The sequence below is a fragment of the Crotalus tigris genome, unplaced genomic scaffold (assembly GCF_016545835.1).
Source record: "Crotalus tigris isolate CLP2741 ecotype Arizona unplaced genomic scaffold, ASM1654583v1 scf7180000018432.44079421565:4894166, whole genome shotgun sequence".
NCBI lineage: Eukaryota > Metazoa > Chordata > Lepidosauria > Squamata > Viperidae > Crotalus > Crotalus tigris.
Genome location: NW_024096999.1, coordinates 2,841,702 through 2,864,000, shown reverse-complemented (window position 1 = coordinate 2,864,000; position 22,299 = coordinate 2,841,702). Strand labels below are relative to the sequence as shown.

At 42.2% G+C, this 22,299-nt stretch overlaps 1 protein-coding gene across 2 annotated transcripts in view; it reads left to right on the top strand.

Annotated features, from left to right (window-relative positions):
• ADCY7 (adenylate cyclase 7) overlaps window positions 1-22,299 on the top strand; it is a 69,235-nt gene that overhangs the window by 24,571 nt on the left and 22,365 nt on the right. Inside the window, exons 3-13 of one of the 2 annotated variants that reach the window (XM_039352423.1) lie at window positions 513-719; window positions 2,242-2,403; window positions 7,253-7,402; window positions 8,335-8,480; window positions 8,948-9,059; window positions 10,655-10,782; window positions 11,153-11,311; window positions 15,746-15,878; window positions 18,837-19,022; window positions 19,723-19,766; window positions 21,801-21,854. In XM_039352423.1, the coding sequence (XP_039208357.1) occupies window positions 513-719; window positions 2,242-2,403; window positions 7,253-7,402; window positions 8,335-8,480; window positions 8,948-9,059; window positions 10,655-10,782; window positions 11,153-11,311; window positions 15,746-15,878; window positions 18,837-19,022; window positions 19,723-19,766; window positions 21,801-21,854 (1,481 nt within the window). The remainder of the gene's footprint in view (window positions 1-512; window positions 720-2,241; window positions 2,404-7,252; window positions 7,403-8,334; window positions 8,481-8,947; window positions 9,060-10,654; window positions 10,783-11,152; window positions 11,312-15,745; window positions 15,879-18,836; window positions 19,023-19,722; window positions 19,767-21,800; window positions 21,855-22,299) is intronic. The other variant, XM_039352424.1, reaches the window with a different exon arrangement.

Here is a 22,299-nt window from a genome sequence, read left to right as displayed (position 1 = left end):
GAAGACCTTCAAAATTCCTTCCAACTCAGTTATTCTGGTTACTTGTATTTCACTACTCTGTCTCTAATTTTGAGGATCATAGATAAGGAATGTACCAGATTTACAATTCTGGAGATGAGAGACCAAAAACCATTTCCTTTTCCAGAATATTTTTTCTAGACATTCACCAGATCCCCCGGAGCATTGCTATTCCCAGAAGAAAAACAAAAATTTTCTGATCTTTTCTGTATCTCCACTTGAAAGGATCTAATAGCAGGTGATGGGAAAGACCTTCCTAAGAGATTTAGAGAACAGTTGATTGTCTGAATAGTCCTATAGATCTGATTGGACTAAGCTAAGTTTCTTATCTGCCATTAAGATGTAGCTTCTGAACTGGTGATTATTGAAATTATTGAAACGTACAGACTGCAGCAAAATCATATCATGAAATTAAAATCGTAACGTGAGGAATACACCGCCAACTTAACACAGAACCTAACTTAAATCAAAATTAACTTTGTTTTTACTTTCAGGAACATGCCGGTCAACATCTGGCCTTTGTTATCACAGTGAGCATTGCTCTCATTATCTTCATCATCATGTATGTTTTAGTTTACGTCGAATATTACTTTTGGTGCCAGCTGAAGCTCTTTGCGGTCGTGATCTGGATCAGCTTGCTGGCCATCGGATACGTGTCCATTTTCGACAAGGAAAACCCTAAACCAGCTGCCTGGGAACAGGTATTTCTGTCACCTAATTATGATGTCATCCTTGCGCCAGAAAGAGACTACTTGCACACACACACAGCCTCCCCAAACATTCCTGACCCTCATTCAGTCCATCCAGATAGCATTGCCAAAATAGGGCAGGAAAAAGACCCAGTTTTTTTGGAAACCACTTTTTATTTTGTTCAGAAAAAAAATTAAAAGACAAAACACCAAAATACTTTTTTTAAAAAAACACACAACATAAAAAAGAACAAACAAGACATTAAAAAGAAAAAGGTGCATTAAAAAAAGGACTAACACATATATACATGTTACCCTCCTTAGCTGAATGCTGATTAATATAATAACAAAATAGAGAAGGAGAAAGAGGAGGAGGAGGAGGAGAAGGACAGGGGAGAAGGAGAAGAAGAAGGAGAAGGAGGAGAAGGAGAAGGACGGGGGAGAAGGAGGAGAAGGAGAAGGAGAAGAAGAAGAAGAAGAAGAAGAAGAAGAAGAAGAAGAAGAAGAAGAAGAAGAAGAAGAAGAAGAAGAAGAAGAAGAAGAAGAAGAAGAAGAGATTTATTGTAATCAACTCATAGAAAATTTACCATGGCTTCTTAAAAAAATGCCCATTTTTGATGATGTCATTTTTCCTCCTCCTCCTCCTCTTCCTCCTCCTCCTCCTCCTCTACCATGTAAAATGGTAGAATTTTAAAATTGGAGGGTAATGAGGCATTGTGCCTCTTAATTCTCTTGCCCAAAACCTTTTGCTCTGCTGATCCTAGTTGTATTGACTTAACTTAGTTGTTATCCTCTCTGAATGTCCTCAAATACTATTTCTTGAAGGAAAAGAAAGAGATTCCAGGATCCAAACTGGATCGGTCACCAGGACCAGAGGTTTAGTCTTACGAGCTTTCGGATTTGTGCTGGACCCCATCCTCGGGGAACTTCTCTCTCACCAGAATGTGTGCTTTGGACTGTTCTATGTATAGTACTTATGTAGTGCCTGATTGTGTGTGGCTTTTTAGTTGTTGATTGGGGTGTTGATGGCCAGTTATAAAGTCGTTGGATGTTGTGCGTCCAAGTCTTCGGTTCCTAAGTACCTGATAAGCTGGTGATAAATCAGCATTCCTGTTGACTGACAAGGAGCCCATTTCCCAGATTTCAATCATTTCCCTGGCTATTTTTGTACCTGCTCGGCCAACAATTTTAGTAGCCGAGAAATTGAATTTACATCCTTGTTCATTGCAATGTGAAGCTACCAATGAGTTCAGGTCTCCCCGTCTGACCGCTTGCTTGTGTTCTTGCAGTCTGGCGGTTAGCTTCCTCCCCATCTGTCCTACACAAGGGCAACCGATATAGGAGATCCAGTAAATTACATTAGAAATATCTTCCCCCTCCAAGCAATCTTTCCGTTCGTGAAAGAGATTGCATTACTCAAGAGTGTGTGTGTGGGGGGGGAATAAATTGTTGCAGGCAATACACTGATCAATTTCTCCTAATTCCTGCCAGTGAAGACTCTTCTCTCTTAACCTTCTCCTTGTTTTTCTTCCAGGTACCATTTTTTCTGTTCATCATCTTCACGACATACACCATGTTGCCCTTGGCTATGAGAGATGCTGTCATAGTCAGCTCCCTTTCTGCCCTCTCCCATATTATCGTCCTCAGCGTTGCAGCAGCCAAACACCCACAGAATCAGCACACCTTGCTCCTTCAGGTAAGGCACCTTGGGGAAACTGAGGCTCAAGACCACCAGTGTCTCCTGGAACATTTGTGGGAGGATCCTCTGATCACAATCACCCAAAACTAGGCATGATTTCCTGCCTGTTGGAGGCCACAAAGAAAGCAAACATGTAAATCTTCAAGAGGTTTCAGAAAGATTTAAAAGCAAATTTAGAAAGAATTGATCTCCTCAACGTGTGTTACGGTTGATGCTCCCCCCACCCCTGGTAAGCATCATTTTTCGAGTAATGTTCCTTCTGGGGGGGGGGGAGGAAAGGAAATGGAACAATTCTCCTATTAAAAAAGTATTATGAATTGGATAAGTGTTGATATTAGAAATGCTTTCCTCTTTAAAATTAGCTAGCTTGTGCATTCTAATGACTGCTCGTTCAAATTTCAGACAATCCTTTACATAAAGTTTTAACTTTGGGCATGCATAATATCAATCTATATATGCGTGTAAATACAATATACATTTTATGTTCTTGTTGTGTTCCAAATTGGGCATTGGATGTTCACCTGGTGGTGTTTCTTTCTTCCTTTTTTTCCACAAGCATCTTAGAAGAGGTTCTGAAGTAACAAAACCACCGCGGCCCAAGTTAGGCCACAAATAGTTAGTTCCCATTGGATTGGAGGCATAGTTTTAGCGTTTCAGCACAGCCTGTAGAAAGTTTGAGCATTTGCTTGTTGAGTTGGAATGACTATTTAATTTAGAACAAGGTTGGAAGGGACCTTAGAGGTCTTCTAATCCAACCCCCTGCTCTAGCAGGAGACACTATATCATCTCAGACAAGTGACTGTCTAGTCTCTTCTTAAAAACCTCCAGTGATGGAGCACCCACAACTTCTGGGGGCAGGTTGTTCCACTGGATAATTTTCCTCACTGTTTGGAAGTTTCTCCTTAATTCCAGGTTGCTTCTCTCCTTGATTAGTTTCCAACTATTGTTTCTTGTTTTACCTTCGGGTGCTTGGCAAGTAAGTCCAATCAATCAGAATAGAGCTGGAAGGGACCCTGGAGGTCTTCTAGTCCAACCCCCTGCTCAAGCAGGAGAACCTATACCATTTCAGACAAGTGACTGTCTGGTATCTTCTTAAAAACCTCCAATGATGAAGCACCCACAACTTCTGGAGGCAAGACGATCCACTGGTGAATTGTTCCCCTATCAGGAAATTTCTCCTTAGTTTTAAGTTAGATTTCTCTTTAATTATCTTCCACATGTCACTTCTTGTCCTGCCGTCAAATGCTTTGGGGAATAGGCTGGCCCCTTCCTCTCTATGATAGCCCTCATCTTAAAATTTAAGAGAAAAGATCCTTAGATGACAAGGATCTTAAATTCAGCTGGAGCTTTGATTCACATCAAAACGGTATACCAGTTGTTCCCAGATGTTTTTCACAAGGCAGTGCTAAATTTCAGAAGAAATATTTTGATTATTTTTTTTTATTCCAGGAGTGAGTAATTGAAGACAAATAAAGGGAAATATTCTAGTTTTGTAAATGTGGAAACTATGACCCACCGAAGTATTTCCGTAGTTGTTTGGCAATCCCTGCTTGTCTAGACAATCCGTTTTTAAGAATCTGATAAACGTCAGCAAAACCATTTAAGATCCACACCACTGAGCTGTGTGTCATGTTTTGGAAGGTGAGGTAATGCAATTCCTACCCCCAGATAAATGCTTTGGACATGATTGAAGCAACTCTTTTGTTAATCTGTTGCTTCTTTCTTGGCAAATCTGCTGAATTTTGAGGAGGGATGAATTTTCATGCCATCGTCTCATTTCTGAAGGACTCACTTACTTTTGGTCAAAAAATGGGCTTGGTTTAATTCCTAGCCAGAAAGCAAAGCAAAACAAAACCTCAGCCCGATTTCCTTTCCTGTATCAATCAAACAATAATTTCAGTACGAATGAAGATATTTAGAGAGCAGGCAGTGTGGAATTCCAGCATGGTAAAAGTCATAAAATGAAATGAAGAGAATATTTGGTCTGCTGAAAAGCAGATCTAACAGGCGACGTTAGATTGTCTCTCCTGAAACTTTTTTTTAAATTAAATGTGGTAACTAGGTATGTTTGCTATGGTTCCTCAATCAAACTGAGCAGGTAGATAAAATGAGAGTTTAAGATCATGGCTTATTCTGAATGCGATAACTATGGTTTCCTTGTTTGGGAAAAGAAGGAGATACAATGGCCTAGTGACATATATATATGCTAGAAGCAAAAAGTAGAGAAATTTAGACTAGACTAAACTAGACTATAGACTAGACTAGACTAGACTAGACTAGACTAGACTAGACTAGACTAGACTAAACTAGACTAGACTAGAATAGGATAGGATAGAATAGAATTAATGGAATGAGAATAGACTAGACTAGACTAGACTAGACTAGACTAGACTAGACTAGACTAGACTAGACTAGACTAGAATAGAATAGAATAGAATAGAATAGAATAGAATAGAATAGAATAACAGAGTTGGAAGGGACTTTGGAGATCTTCTAGTCCAACCCCCTGCTCAGGCAGGAAACCTAGAGTCTAGACCATTTCAGACAAATGGTTGTCCAATCTCGTCTTAAAACTTCCAGTGTTGGAGCATTCACCACTTCTGGAGGCAAGTTGTTCCACTGGTTAATTGTTCTCACTGTCAGGAAGTTTCTCCTTGGTTCTAGGTTGCTTCTCTCTTTGATTAGTTTCCATCCGTTGCTTCTTGTCCTGCCTTCAGGCGCTTTGGAGAATAGCTTGACTCCCTCTTCTTTGTGGCAGCCCCTGAGATATTGAAACACTGCTATCATGTCACCCCTGGTCCTTCTTTTTGTTTTTTTTAAAGACTAGCCTTATTAGCTTGTATGCAAGGGTGAAAAGGCTAATTCTTATATCAGTGGGTTAAGCTGAGGTATGACTTTGAAATCTGCTATATTTTTTCACCTCTAAAGCCTTTTTTAGAAGTGGCAGGAAGGATATATGTTTAATTTGTACCGTATATATTCCATTGCACGGAAAATTATGTGTAGGAAACCAACCCAAAATTTAATTGCCTTAGACTGAGAAGTTTGTTGACTATGATTTATGATGTAGCCTGTTAGAAACCAACAATTTCTGACTTACTAAAATCATAGTAGTTGTAGCACAACATGTGAACTTAATCACTGTGTGAAATCACCTGGATTAACAAACATGAGCCAATGTATCAGTCATGGCTTTGGCAATAAACACCCCCTTGAAGTTAATCTTCTAGTTTGGACAGGTTTCAGAGTTTGGAAAATGTGCTTCTTTTTTCTCCTAAAACAAAATACAGTTTCACGCAAGTATTTGTAAAAAATTGTACTTCCCCCCCTCCTCCAGTTCTATTGTACAGTCAATCAGGGATTTAGGAAAAAAGTTGAGATCAAATGAAATGAAAGCAGGGGATTTAATTTAGTGCTTCTTCCAATCTTCCTATAAAATCTAGATCATCTGGCAGGGCAGGTTCAAAGCAGAGAGCTTCCAATTTTTGAAGGTGATTTCAAGATGAATCAACCCACAGGTCAAAGACAAAGGGCACAAAACCTGGAATTGCAAGAGAATCTGGGGAAAAATGAATTCCCAGACTTATAATAGGTTAGTTAAGTGCTGGCAAAATTAAATTGGAAGGGTTTTTGTCAACTCCATTGGCTGGTAGGGTCTTCCAAATCTGAACATGGTCAGTCTACTCAAGTATGGCCAACTCTGACAGGCAGTGAAACAGCCTGAACTGCGCCCTGGTTAGAATCCAGTATTGTAGACAAACTCTGCCCACTGCCAGGAGTTCGATCCTGACCGACTCAAGGTTGATTCAGCCTTCCATTCTTCTGAGGTCGGTAACATGAGGACCCAGATTGTTGGGGGCAACAGGCTGACTCTGTAAAACGCTTAGAGAGCGCTGTAAAAGTACTATGAAGTGGTATATAAGCCTTCCTATTGCTACTGCTATTGAAATTTGGACCATTTGTCTGCAAAGTAGATCCTCTGCAACTGAGCTGTGGTCCTTTCCCATGCTCTCCTAAGATTATTTTGAGGTCATTTCATTCAAAACAAGGAGTGTCCTTCTTAACATGAGCTAACTGCTAATCCTTGTGTAACTATTATTCCTCTGCGTAGTTGCTTTCCTGTGGATGTTGGCTGTATTTATTTTATTTCATCAATGATAGTGAAACAACCCAAGTCTTCACATGGTTGTGTTGAAGGGTCTACACCAGGGGTAGGCAACCTTGGCTCTTTTATGACTCGTGGACTTCAACTCCCAGAATTCTGGGAGTTGAAGTCCACGAGTCAGAAAAGAGCCAAGGTTGCCTATCCCTGGTCTACTCCCTCTCCCTCTCCCTCCCTCCCCCCCTCTCTCTCTCTTGGCTTTTCCAAGGATTTGACCACCCTCTTTTAAAATGAGCTTTTATTTATTGATCTTAGTTACCGTATCTATAGTATTTCAAGGCATCATTTTCATTTGATTTTTTTTTTTTTTTTTTACTGTAGAGTACTGACAGTTGGGTGGGATGAGTTGAATAAATGAATGAAGCATTTCTGGAAAATTGGTTTTAAAAAGCCATTGAACAAGAGTTGGTAGGAAGCTTTCTCTGGAAAAAGCCTTGGGGAATTGATGGGGAAGGACAGATAAGACAAAGCTTTCCTGTTGCAAAATTGGAACAAGACAGGATTCTTTCTTTTGCTGTGCTCAATTATTATTTACGGTGAAGTTTGCTTTTAGCCTAGCCTTCTGTGCAGATTGGGCTATTACGGCTTGTTCAGTCAGATGTGGTTAGGAAGAATCTTGTGAGCGTCACCGGCTGCAAAAAAAATGGAAGATGGTAACTGCATGGTTTTCTTTCATTTCTTCAGCTTGTTGCAAATGCTTTCATTTTCCTTTGTGGCAATTTGCTGGGGGCCTATCACAAGCATCAGATGCAAGACGCCTCGTGGGACCTGTATCGCTATACCTTAAAATGCATCCAAGTCCAAATGAAATTAAAAATCGAAAAAAGGCAGCAGGTAAGGGGAATATCCAACTGTAAAAGAAAGCATGCTTTCCTACACGGCTAATTATTAAGAATGCAATTATCAACCTGCAGATAATTATTTAGTGCAGTACATAACTCATTCCAGTTTCTCTTGGTGCCCTCTGAGTTTGGTTTTTTTCTTGCAGGCGTTTCATTACCCAAACTCGGTAACATCATCAGGAGCCAATGCCACTCCCCTCTAGCACTGATGATGTTACCTAGTTGGGTAATAGAATGTCTGCAAGAAAACAACAAAGCTCAGAGAACCCCAAAGTCATTCTCCTCCTCCTCCTCCTCCTCCTCCTCCCAAACCCCAAATTCCCTTTTAGCACTGATTATACTACCTAGTTGGGTAATAAAATGTCTGCAAGAAAACAACAAAGCTCAGAGAGCCCCAAAGTCATTCTCCTCCTCCTCCATCACCTCCTCCTCCTCCTCCTCTCCACGTACCCCAATTCCCTTCTAATACTGATTATGCTACCTAGTTGAGTAAGGAAACATCCATAAGAAAATAAACAAGCTCAGAGAGCACCAAGGACCCCACAATTCAACCCTGAGCTTCCAATATTCTCCTTTGTTCCAGGTTTGGTAAGCCATATCGCTGCCTGCTTGGTAGCCATTAAAGTGAAAACTCAGAAATATTCGTGAATGTTTTTCTAGAATAATTCCTGAATAGTCCAGGAACTTCTCTGGACAACATGAATATAAGCAGAGCGTTTTTGCGCAGATGTACAAGCATTGGAGTTGGGATGGAAGCCCTAAAGGAATGAATGAACATTGCATGGCCTAATGAGCTTAATGAGGGAGGGGGCTATGCTCTTATTAGTTAGGTTAGGTTATTGGTCTTAATTAGGTTGCTCCTTCTTCCTCCTTTGAAATCTTACTCTTGCTTTCAGCAATTCAAATCTTCTTCTTTTCTCCCAGGAAAGCTTGCTCCTGTCTATCTTGCCAGCTCATATATCCATGGAAATGAAACTAGCCATCATTGAGCGCCTGAAAGAAACCAGCGACATGAAAAAGCATGACAATAATTTCCACAGCCTCTATGTGAAACGGCACCAGAACGTCAGGTAAATCTTTGAGCTTCCGAGACCCGCTTTCTCTAGGGCGGTGGTTCTCACCCTGTGGGTCGGGACCCCATTTGGGGTCGAACGACCATTTCACGGGGGTCGCCAAACGCAGTCCGCCATTTTCCCCCCCTTTTCCTTAGCTGTGCTACTCCCTTTTATTCTATTGGCTTTTGAAAGCCAATAGAATAGACTCTCTTGAATAGAGTCTAATTCTATTGGCTTTCAAAAGCCAATAGGAATTGTCCAGGCTGTCTCTGCCCTGCTGAGCCCGCCAAAAGCCCCATTCTGCAAACGGTGCTGCACCAGTTGAGTAGTCCTCGACTTACAACCGGTTGAGTAGTCCTTGACTTACGACCGGTTGGGGGTTGCGGCATTAAAAAGGTTGAGAACCACTGACTTACAGCAATCCCAGACACACACACACACACACATATATATATATATATACATATTTGTCCTTTCTCTAGCATCCTGTATGCAGACATTGTAGGGTTCACTCGCCTGGCAAGTGATTGTTCTCCGAAGGAGCTGGTGGTGATGCTGAATGAACTGTTTGGAAAATTTGACCAAATTGCAAAGGTCAGTAAATTCTGGGAACTGAAATCCCCATATCTTCAAGTTGTCGAGAAAAACAACTGGCCTATTGTGTGAATGTAGCCATTCTGGTTGGTAAACTAGGAACTGCCCATATTATTTTTTTTAATTGTGCAGTCTCACAACGAGATTGTGTATTGTGCAGTAATAAACTAGCCGTATAAAAATCATGGTGTTGCATAGTTTGGCCATACAGGCAGTCCTCACTTACGACCAGAATGGAGCTCAATATTTATGTTCCTAAGTGAGACATGCTAAACGAGACATGGTGGCACAGTGTTTAGAATGCAGGAATGCAGGCTAATTCTGCTGACTGCCCGCTGCCAGCAGTTCGATCCTGACCGGCTCAAGGTTGACTCAGCCCTCCATCCTTCCGAGATTGGTAAAATGAGGACCCAGATGGTTGGGGCAATAGGCTGAGCAACCTTAGAGAGAGAGCTGTAAAGCACTATAAAGCGGTATATAAGACTAAGTGCTATTGCCCTTCCTTCCTTCCTTCCTTCCTTCCTTCCTTCCTTCCTTCCTTCCTTCCTTCCTTCCTTCCTTCCTTCCTTCCTTCCTTCCTTCTTTCCTTCCCCTTCCTTCATTCTTTCCTTCTTCCCTTCCTTCCTTCCTTCCTTCCTTCCTTCCTTCCTTCCTTCCTTCTTTCCTTCCTTCCGTCCTCCCCCACCCTTCCTTCCTTCCCAGTGGTTAGAATGCAGTATTGCAAGCTAACTCTGCCCACTGCCAGGAGTTTAATCCTGACCGGCTTAAGGTTGCTCAGCCTTCCATCCTTCCGAGGTCGGTAAAATGAGGACCCAGAAGGTTGGGGTCCTCAATATTCTGTAAACCGCTTAGAGAGGGGTTGTAAAGCACTATATGAAGCGGTGTATAAGTCTTAAGGGCTATTTGTTAAATGAATTTTGCTCCATTTTATAGCCTTTCTTGCCCCATTTGTTAAGCGAATCGCTGTGATTGTTAAATTAGCAAAACGGTTGTGAAGTGAATCCGGCTTCCTCATTGACTTTGCTTGTCAGAAGTTCACAAAAGGGGATCGTGTGACCCCAGGACATGGCGACCGTCGTAAATATGAACCAGTTGCCAAGTGTCCAAATTTTGATCGCGTGACCACGGCGATGCTCTGACGGTCGTAAATGTGAAAAACGGTCATCGGTGACTTTTTTTCAGTGCCGTGGTAACTTTGAACAGTCACGAAACGAACTGTTGTAAGTTGAGGACTCCCTATATAACAGTCATCGGCTGCACATGGGTAATTTCAAATTTGCACGAAGCAAGATTTTTCACTACTGCTGTAACTCCTAAACCAACAGGCTTAAATTGAGGACTGTCTTGTATATTCTCCATGCTTGAACCCCAGATAAATTGCAAATGAACTATCCTTCCCCCCCCCTCCATTTTTCTTTCTTTTCTTTTCTTTTTTTTTGAATAGAAAAAAGTGCAGCTTCCGATGAAGAGATGACAGCAGATCTGTTTTCTCCCTGCAGAAAAGCCTATAATTGCACTGCTTAAGACAAACGCCGGTTAATTCATATTTGCAATGCTTGATGATTCATGGGCTATTTTTTTTTTTTCTTTTGCAGGAAAATGAATGTATGAGGATAAAAATTTTGGGAGACTGTTATTACTGTGTCTCGGGCTTACCTGTGTCCTTGCCGGTACATGCCAAAAATTGTGTGAAAATGGGCCTTGACATGTGCGAAGCGATAAAGTATGTACTTTTAAAAAGCTAGTTAAAAGGTTAGGAGTGGTGATGCAGGACTAGATAAGGTAGCATTACGATAGATAATAATAGGCCCTCCTAATCTTCTGAAGCATTTCTTCCTCCTCTGATCGTACTAGTGTAGTTTTTTTTTTAAAATACTTTTTGCTCTGTTAAATAGTCACATAGAAAAAAACAAGGTGTCTGGGCAGTTAGTTTACGCTGATTTAAACTTCCATGGATTAGAGCAACTTTAAGACTTGAGCAATGAGAACATATTCCAAAAGCAGTGTGATTCTTAAGTCTAGAGACGGGAAAAATCAAATGGCTTTCCATCTTGTCTTCCACCCTGGAGTCCTTATCATTTTTATTTTTGCAGGCAAGTTAGGGAAGCCACAGGGGTGGACATCAACATGAGAGTCGGCATACATTCCGGAAATGTTCTTTGTGGGGTGATCGGACTTCGGAAATGGCAGTACGATGTTTGGTCCCACGACGTCTCCTTGGCCAACCGCATGGAATCGGCAGGCATCCCTGGGTAAGTAGGTGAAATCCTTAAAAGTGAGGGTCCTCGTGATGGCAGATAATTGAAATGTAGAGTAGTTTCCTAGCTGAGGTTTATTTAGTTGGGTTTAGTCCAAGGATGCAGAAATTTTAGGGGGACAATCTGATTTTTCTGCTGGCCGCAAGATTCTGCAATGGCATTCGAGCAACAATCAGGAGGAGATTTTATGGGTTCTTTGTCATGATTGGGAAGCAAAGCACCCTTAACTCTTTCCTCTAGTGTAGTGATGGCGAACCTTTTAGAGACCAAGTGCCCAAACTGCAACCCAAAACCCACTTGTTTATCGCTGGGTGCCAGGTGGGCATGGCCCATTGGGTGGGCGTGGCTGTGGTGGTCATGGCAGACTTGGTGGGTGTGGCCAAGGTGAGCATGGTCACCTCGATGTTGCTCATGGGGAGGGACGCCTATGGGGGCTGGGCAGAGTTGGGGGAGATCCAGGTGGGGCAATGGGCAGGAGGCTCATCCTGCGGGGTGAGGCGAGGCAGGGCGGGGGTGCCATTGTTGCAAGGCAAGGTGAGGCAGGAGCTGTGGTGGTGGCTGCCTGACACCATCGGCTCCCGCACACAGAGGCCAGCGAGCGCTTGGGGGCCAACGGTGTCCGTCAGCAGCCACAGCCTGATGGCTCCTTGACCGGTGCACTCTGGGGCTCCACAGCCCACCGCCAGCAGTTTAGAGAAGCCGCGTCTGAGCTGGACGGCCGGCCGACAGCTGAGGAGGCGATGCACTGGGTCGTGCCCTTGAAAAAGAGAGCATGCGAGGCCAGGAGGGAAGGGACGGGGGGAGGGAAACCAGCCATGCTGGGATGCATCCGGCCACATAGGACCTCGGCGAGTTAGCGGGCGGCTGGTTGAAGAAGGGCAGTTGCCATCTCCGGGGCATGGCGCACGTGCCCATAGAGAGGGCTCTGAGTGCCGCCTCTGGCACGTGTGCCATAGGTTCGCCATCACTGCTCTAGTGCAAACATAGCCCAACATTTGCCATCATTCTTCATTGCCAATTTTCAGAATGGGATGTCTGGCCACTTTTCCTGGTTTTTGGGTGTGAGAATGGAACCAGGGGGCTTTTAGGAAGTAAGCTGCTTTTATTCCAATTCTTACTTTTGCATGAAAACTACGCAGAGAGATACTTTCAATTTTGAGCAGTGCCGTTTTGACATGCTGGGGGCCCCTGGCAGGCTGTAGATTCTCTATCCTGCTGAGTCTGTTGGGTGAACCCCAATTGTTTGATGTGATTTCTAAACCAGGTTTTAATGTATGAGTGTATGTTGGGGGATGCACAACTTGGTAAGCAATTTATAAAGAGCTGAATTCAACTTCCTTCCTTCCTTCCTTCCTTCCTTCCTTCCTTCCTTCCTTCCTTCCTTCCTTCCTTCCTTCCTTCCTTCCTTCCTTCCTTCCGTCTTGTTTAGTGAATTCTCAGCTTTGGTTGCCATTCACCACCTGATAAAAATCACAATTGTCTCCCAAAAATATTCAGAGTTGCTAACCTGGATTCTAGTAAGATTCTAATAAGATGTGTGTCTTTACGATGGAGGGCATGGAAAGCTGCAAAAGAGACCTCAGGATATCTTGTAACTGATGGAATTGCTTTGTAAATATTTTCCTGGGTCTGCAGAATCATTTCCATCCTTGTTAACAGTATTTTAGCCTCCGAAAGAGGCAACAAGGGAGTTTATTTTTAGTCACTTTTATGGCACCAGATGGATTGATTATTGATTCTTTCTGGTACATGAGCTTACCTGTTTGCTGGATATTCCTGGAAGTGCAACATCACCTTCTTTGTGTACCTGGACACCTGCTTTATAGTTGCCATAGCTCAGTGTGTGGCTTTTCAGAAGGAAATACACTTTAGTTTCAGGACATAATCGCAGAATAAATTATTTCACTCTGAGTCTTTCCCTGGAGTTATGATTGCATATCTGCCAACGTTCAGGATGAAACCAGAGAACTGCAAAGCCAGAACGTGGCCATTTAATTGAACAAACTCTTATCTTTAAAAACACTTCCCTGCTTATGAGAGGCAGAGAATATTTTGAAAACACAAATGTTTGCCCACAAAAGAGAAAAAAGAACTAAATTCCACTGCTAAGATTTTATATACAGTATCCTAACCGGAGGGATAATTCAAAACTCTTTGTATCATCCTTCATCCATTTTAAGATCTGAGGGTTGGTCTTAGGAATGAAGGAGCCCTTAGTAGTTTTCCCTGCTGCTCTGTGTTTTATTCCCAGGAATGAATGAATGGGTAATCTTGGCTGAATAACAGAATAACAAAATCACAGAGTAGGAAAGGACCTTGGAGTCTTCTAGACTGAAGCTTTTGAAGACCAAAGGTCCAACTGATTCACCAGCTAGCTGATAAAATCTCAAATAAATGATAGCATGACACATTGTTGGGTGCTGGGGTAAAATCAAACAATATTGGCATTCTGCTTCCTCCATTATCTCAACTGAGGCTGAGATCTATTGTTAGTCTTCATTAGTTCCTCTCAGGTCAACAGTTTTTTGTTTTGTAGAAAAGTACAAATAATCCCACAATGGCATTTGCTATTTTCTTTCCGTAACATTGGAAAGTGCTTTGGGGTGTGTGCGTGTATTATTAAGTAAGTGGTACTGCTCAGTGCATGTTGTGAAGCTTCCTGAAAACCCTCAATGCAAGCCAGCTGAGTAAACTCTTGGAGAAGGGCGTAGAGTGTGAGGCACCCAGAAGTTATTTAAGCAAGGTAGGAGATGAAAGAAAAGTGCTTTCAATCTAAAACTGAATTAAAATTGAATGAAGTCTTCTTCCAGTTGAAAACACAATAGGCCATTTGCCACCCTGTCTTGAGAGTGTCTCTATGCTAAGCACATAGTAATCACTTTGATGGGCACTATGTTCATCTCCTTTGTTGAAAGGGATGGTACTCATCAGAGCAATATTGCCAAGTGCTTTGTAGACGAACATAGTGGGCGGAAAGCAAGAAGGGTGCTTTTAACAGGTCTGAAACCCCTACTGTATTGAGAAATTGAGGGAAGGAGGAAGAAAAGCAGAGAAAACTGAGAAAATAAACAAGGCTGACTGTAGAAGAGCAGGCAGAGTTAGAAGGCGGAGTTAAGCATGTCATTAGTTTGGAGTCATTGTGTTGCCACAAGAGACTCAAATCCAGCCCACCCATGAATTCTGTTGACTTTTATCTAGCACCAATTTAGTATCCACTGTTAGTTGACTAGATTCTTGGGTTTAGGTAAGCAACAATAAACTCTTCTCTACTTTGTCTCCAATGAATACACCTGACACTGATTCTACATAGAGACCATGTGAAACGGTTGCTTTTGGTCATAGATGCTGATCATGGCAAGAAACAATGGTGAGATGCTGGAGGATGTTGGATGTGTGGGTCCACCTGTAAGCCCTCTTAGCCCCAGATATTTAAGAAGACCTTATATCCATCAACCATGCATGGGGACTGATATTTTATTTAGTTTAATTGTTTGGTCACTGAACATGCTGAAGGACCTTCCCAGAAATGCCATCTTCTTCCAAACTGGCCTGGTGTATTCTTCAGATCAAAGACTTGTGTGACAAGGAAGTCTACTCTTTTCTAACTACTGTATTATATTTTATCCAATCTTTTGTGCTGGTAACTGTGGCTTCCTTTATGTGTATTCTCTTCTCCCTTGAAGGAACTCATGACATTTATGTAGTCTTTTCTTCCCTGTTTTTAATTGCACTTTCCCAAGAAGACTACACAAAGAAAGAGGGGCTGTCACGAGAGTGAGCTAGATTCCCCCCCCCCCCGCCTCTCCTCTCCTCTTGGGTTTGCATGAGATGCCGAAGTATAGCTTGTTAAATAAACCAGAATTATGCATGGATTAGAGAACAAAGGGGATCCAAATGAATAAAGCATACTGTGGTTTGTGATGTGTGAACCAAACACCCAATAAAGGAGAATATTTGCAGCTCGGGGTTGAAATAAGGTATTTAGAGGACTGATGATGTTACATAGTTTGGGTAATGAAATGTCTGCAAGAAAACAATCTCCCTCCCTCTCCCTCTCTCCCTCTATCTCTCCCTCTCTCCCTCTCCCTCTCCCTCTCTCCCTCCCTCCCTCCCTCCCTCCCTCACTTTCTCCCTTTTGCTCTCTCCCTCTCTCTTGTTCTCCTTCCCTCCCTCTCCCCCTCTCTCTCTAAAAACAGTAGCAAACACTGCACAAAGTTATGTGAATTGGCATGACTGGATGCTCTATCGTGCTATCCAGCTGAGCTGTTCAAGAACAATCCTGCCAGGAATCTTGATTTTGGCTGCCAAATGTGTGGCAGCAGAGAGTTATCGGCAGCAGCCATTGTAATGATAATCGATTCCTGGGAATGGCATTTCTGCAAACATTTCAGCCTTTTGTACACTTGTCTCTCTCCGTCCTCTTTGCAGCCGCGTGCACATCACGGAAGCAACCCTCAATCATCTCGGCAAAGCTTATGAGGTGGAAGAAGGAAATGGGCACCTCCGGGATCCGTATCTTGAAACCATGAACATCAAGAGTTATTTGGTGATTGACCCCAGGGTAAGCATTCTTGGATGTAAAAAAAAGAAAAAGAAAACCCACACACCCTATGAGTGGCTCCCTTGTTTCACATGTGTCATGCTGTGTCATGGTTTAACATGATGTATTGGGCCGCTCACAAATGGTTGAGTTTGCACTCGTGGAAAACTAAAAACATGCAAACCAGTACAATGGCATAGATCAGTGTTTCTTAGATGTTAGCAACTCTAAGATGTGTGGACTTCAGCTCCCAGCAAAGCTGGCTGGGGAATTCTGGGAGTTGAAGTTCACACATCTTAGAGTTGGCAAAGTTGAGAAACACTGAGGAAGAGTGGTGGTGTGTGAACTAATCCAGCTATGAATTGCTCAGGAAAAAAAGCTGCTAGCACAAATCGGGGAATCACTCAGAGGCAATTAAGCATTTCATACAGGAGCTGTGAAAGCAAGCTACGAAGTTGTTGGGCAGACAGTGAAGATAATGAATGGGACATAGAAAGGAAGGAACTGAAGCCTCACATCTGGAATAATTGAAAAAACGATTGTCATCTTGAGAAACCCACATAGAAAGCTGAGGGACAAAAGGATCTGGAGCTTTTAGAGAAGATAGGAGAAGACCATCTAAATGCCACGTTGGTCCGTGCCTATAATAAAGAAATGACCAGCGAGAATTATAGAATTACAGAATAACAGAGTTGGAAAAGTCCCTGGAGGTCTTCTAGTCCAACTCCCTGCTCAAGCAGGAGACCCTATACCAGTGGTTCTCAACCTTTTTAATACCGCGACCCCCAACCGGTCGTAAGTCGAGGACTACTCAACCGGTCGTAAGTTGAGGAATACTCAACTGGTGCAGCACCATTTGCAGAATGGGACTTTTGGGGGGCTCAGCAGGGCAGAGACAGCCTGGACAATTCCTATTGGCTTTTGAAAGCCAATAGAATTAGACTCTATTCAAGAGAGTCTATTCTATTGGCTTTCAAAAGCCAATAGAATAAAAGGGAGTAGCACAGCTAAGGAAAAGGGGGAAAAAATGGCGGACTGCGTTGTTTGGCGACCCCCGTGAAATGGTCATTAGATCCCAAATGGGGTCCCGACCCACAGGTTGGGAACCATTGCCCTATACCATTTTGAACAAATGACCATCCAATTTCTTCTTAAAAACCTCCAGTGATGGAGCACTCACTGCTTCTGGAGGCAAGCCAAAGTCGATGTTGCAAACCAGGAATATGAAAAAGTCAAGGCTGCATACTTCATTTTAGGCTATTCAGCCACATCTGAGCGTCTGTAGCATGTCCATGCAAAATAGAAAGCTGAAAAGAAACAGAAAAAAGAAACAGAAGTATGCAAAGAGGAGTTAAATAAGCCTAATCTAAAAATACTGTTGAGTGATGTTGTCTAAATATATATATTCTTCTGCTGACACCAAGCTTGCCTTTGATCAGGTGGCCTACGATTATATTTTGCAAACCCATGGCTCTCTGCTTGCTTTCTCCTTTTTTTTTTTTTTTTTTTTGGATCTTTATTATGTGTTGTGATTGTAACCAGGTCTGTTCTACAGAAAGTGGGAATAATGAGGGTCAGGTGAGGTATCCAAAGCTGAACTAAACTGAAGCCTGCAGCCCAGGAGGTTTTATTTTGGTTGCGTGCGCATGGAAAAGGAAAGGAGAATGTATTCAACATTCAGTTGCCATGAACCACGGATCCCCATGAAACAATGGCTTTTAAATTTTGATCTCCAAGGAGTCCTTCAGGAATCCAGAACAGCTGTTCTTTAAATGTGTGTAATTAAACAGAGTAGGCCCTCAAACTCCCACGCTTGCTTTAAGTGCAGTTCTACCAGCATTTTGAGAAGAACTGGTTTTGTTTTGTTTTTAAATAAAAGCCGTTGCACAATGAACACTCCTAGTTTGCTTTGCTTGGCTTACAAAAGAGGTTCGGGTTTTTTTTTCCCCCTCTGCTTTTCAGCAATTTCTACAGCTTTGACATAAGTCCAAGGCCAGTGGCAACCTGTTTGCCTTAGATATTTTCATTAATAAAGGCTATTAGTGCTACTTTACAGAACATAGTGCGGACAACAAGCAGTCACAGTTCCAAATTAATAACCCTGCACAGACTGCATTCTTCTAGAGAAGTGCTTCCCAAACCAGGTTAAATTACTCAAAATTGGATAAAAGTGGCTTTTCTTTGGGTAAAGACCTACAAACCCATTACCAGTCACAATTTGTGGAGGTTAATGCTTGCTATTAACTGGTTTCTGGGTTTTTTTAGTTCTTTTAATCCTGTTTACCCATAGTGGGACTATAAAATGCTCAAAGTCAGCCTTTGGAGCAGCAACTAAGCCTATAGAATGTAAGATCCAATAGAAGAGAATATAGCTCCAAAATTGAATTCTGCCTTCTGAGTTTGGTTGTTAGCTTGCAGACGTTTCATTATCCAAGTAGGTAACATCATCAGGGCTAGTGCTCAAACATAGCTTCAACTGGGAAACTGAGCATCCGAGACCAAGTGAAACCAAAAAATTGTAGGGGATTCCTGGGTGTTTGGCATTCAGACAAATCAGGCATCAACGAATACAGAGATAAACACCATTTACTCGCCATTCAAAAGACAATTTTGAAAAGCTAAGAAGAAAACCAAAAGACTAGAACATGTCTTCTCCAGCAACAAACACTTTTATAAGGAAGGATTAACCCCAGACAAACAATCTAGCAGAAAACAATTCCTAATCAAGGAACTACTGAGGAGAAAACCACATCCCCACCAACACCGGTGGGGCAGTCTATGGTATATAAATAGGGAGTAAACCTCACACTCACCAGCACTGATCATGTAACTGAGTTGGGTCATGAAATGTCTGCAAGCAAACAACCAAGTTCAGAGAGCACTAAGGATTCCAGAAGATAAAATAAATAATGTGCCCAATGTAATCATTTATTCTCTCTCTCTCTCTCTCTCTCTCTCTCTCTCTCTCTCTCTCATTAGTCAAAACAGCGTGCCACCAACAATCATTTTCCTCAATCCAGAGTGCAAGATGGCTTGAAGATGAGAGCCTCTGTCCGGATGTCACGATACTTGGAATCCTGGGGTGCAGCTCGTCCTTTTTCTCACCTCAACCACCGAGAGAGTGTGAGCAGTGAGACTTCTGCGCCCAACCGCAGACGCAGGAAGGTAAATCTTGGCTGTTATGTTCTTCAAAATTGTCTTCCCAAGTCCTTTGATGAGATATGGAAGCAAGCATGAGGTTTCTCATGAACAGGAAAACAAGGAATTGAAAAATGGCTATTCAGGAACACATTCCTTTTCATGCCTGTCATTGTCAGGTGTGAAAGAACAAGTCCATGTGCGAAGGTCCTACTAAACTGAGTTATTGCTACTACTCATGCCTATGCGCAGGAATCTTCTCAACTAAAGTTAGCCACTGCTTGGAGTTAGATAGGGGTCAACGGAATTCAAGGGTGGTCGTATTTATTTTGCTTGTGGCTACGTAGGGATTCTAGGCTGATCCCTCTTTTAACTCCATCCCCGGGTTCTGCCACTCCTCCTACAGTGAGTGTGTTTCCCATTTGTAATGGATATAAGTTAAATTCATAATTTTGCATCAAAGAGCTGCAAAGATTGAGGATGGAAAACGTCCGTTGAGCAGTTTTGTAGAGGTCACAAGGCTTTTGCCCTGGTTTTCCTCCTACTACTACTGAAGGTGGCATTATAGCAGCTCCCAACCATTTACGATACTTTTTCTCTTCTGGAGAATTGAGTCTAGATCACCTTTATTTATGGGTAGCCGTCATTTTTAGAGTACAAAATCTATATGCGTTATTTGCTTCTTTAAAAATTAAAATGTTCTTCTCCATGCTTTCCCCTTGCTTAGGAGATAGCCCTGCAACTCGCAAGTCGTCAGAGGACCTCGGAGAGGCAAGTTTCATCTCCTTCTTTACTGCCTGCTTAAGACCTTGCTTCAGTACCTTTTCTTAATCCTCCAGCCTGCAAAGCGCTTTATAAGGAAGGAGAAAGATCAAAGACCAGCATGCCCAATGCAATTAAAGGAGAGTCTATATCAGGGGTAGGCAACCTTGGCTCTTTTATGACTCGTGGACTTCAACTCCCAGAATTCCTGAGCCAGCCATGCTGAGGGGAAAGGGAGAGGTTTCCAAGCTGAGCCATTCTGGCTCAGGAATTCTGGGAGTTGAAGTCCACGGGTCATAAAAAGAGCCAAGGTTGTCTACCCCTGGGCTATATAAACTCCAAACTCTCCCCCTGGAAGAGAAGTTTAGCAGAAGATCATCAAGAGAAGAGAAAAAAATGTAGCTCAGGATTAAATTGCAAGGGTCCTTGGTGCTCTCTGGGCTTGGTTGTTAGCACTGATGATGTTACCTAGTTGGGTAGTGAAATGTCTGCAAAAAAAAAAAAAATCAACCAAACTCAGAGAACACCAAGGACCCCACTCCTCCTCCTCCCTCCTAGCATTGATGATGTTACACAGCTGGGTAATGAAATGTCTGCAAGAAAACAACCAAAGTCAGAGAGCACTTAACAACCATGTTACCAACTTAACAACTGCAGTGATTCACTTAACAATTAAGGTCGTCAAAGGGGGAAAATTTCACTGAACAAATGCCTCTCTTGGCAGCAGAAAGTTGGGGTGCAATTTGTGCTTGTAAGTCGAGAATTACTTGTATAATGTAAAAGTAACAATATCACACACACACACCAAATATCTATGTGTACGCAAATATACCCATTACACAAGAATAGGCTCACCTACAAAGAAATTGTACCACTATTTTTCCGTTTTTCTGTGTAGGGTTTTCCTAAAGAAATGGAGGCTAATTGTTACAGAAACCCTCTTTACCATTTTCCCGACCACAAACTGAGATTCCCAGGCACTACTTTTCAATCATTGGTTAGTCTCTTCTTCTCCCACCTGATGAAATTTTGGGACTAGGTCTTTTGAAGATCCTGGGCAACATGGTTTTTAACTGTAGTAAACAGAATGATCTGAGGGTTGGAAAGGAAATTCTTGACTTGATGAAAGCAGAGCCTTGATCTGCAGTTAGGGCTTGGGAATTCTGTGGCTGGATATGTGAACCCCCCCCCCCAAAGCATTTAAGCTGATTATGCAGCGCCCCCCCCCCGTCTCTTCCCCAATGAGCATAATGTCAGGATTGCAAAGAGGAAATTGAAAAGCAGAGAAACACATCACATATTTTTCCCTTGTCTTCTGAAATTTGCCTTTCTTGCTGTGCCTAGAAACTGCAGTCTGAAAATCTCCACAAAGAATTAAAGAATTAAATTGGGAGCTTAAGTGTAACTTAAGAAGTGCACTTAAAACACAGCCTGATCAACTGGATCCAAAAAACACACTCCGGGAACCAGAGACAGGCATTTAACAACTATATATAAGATTTCTTTCAGCATCTGCCTTTCAACCCTGATGATGTGTATTTGACGAAAGCTTGGTTGATTAAACTTTTAAACTTTTATTTCTTAAATTTCTCTTGGTGATCATTATTTTAATAAATATACATACATACATACATACATACATACACACATACATACATACATACATACATGCAGTTCTGCTGATGCCAAATGTAACATTTTAACTACTGTGTCTTGCCAAACTAAAACAAACATGGACAGGTAACACAGCCATGTACATGTTTTCTGGCCATTGCGTTATGTGCTTTTGAACAGCATAAACTAGTCATGTTTTAATTGGTTCTTACACTTTTAAATTGGCTCCTTCAAACTTTTTAAAGAAGGGACAGAAGGCTTTTCTTTTTTCAAAATAATTTAAGGTTCCTTCGGGAGAATGCAAGTATCCCAGAAGAGATTGCTCTTGCTGTGATTTTGAGGGAAATGTTTTAATTGATTTGCTAATTATTGGCCTGCATCTATGTGTTCCATCAACCTTTCCTTTCTCTTTCTCGGTCTGTCTGCTAGTTGGGATGGATATAGACCACACCAGTTATGTCCTCCTTCTGTTCTAACCTATAAGTGAGTTTTTCTTCCTCTTTTACTTTCACTGATTGTTGCTTCCCCCCCCCCCCAGTGTGCTGGTAATTTTCCTGATAATTTCTCATTTCACCTCTTTCTAAAATAGGGGTGTCCAACGTTGGCAAGTTTAAGACTTGAGGTCCGATAAGATTGGCTGAGGAATTGATGTTGCCCAGGTTGGACACCCCTGCTCTAAAGCCAGTTGACATCCCCTCTGACAGATGAAAAAGACAACAGTGGCTGGATTCACATACAGCAAGCTAAGCCATAAATCATGGTTTTATGAACTCCTTAACTGAGCTTCCTTGTCATGCTTAGCTATCGCCAAACAAACCAAGTTATGAATGTGAATCCAATTGGAGAATTTTCTTGCTTTAGTGCCACAAGCCACAAAATTGCCCAAATCTGTTCAGCAACCATTCCAGCCTTGTATAATTTTTGGATG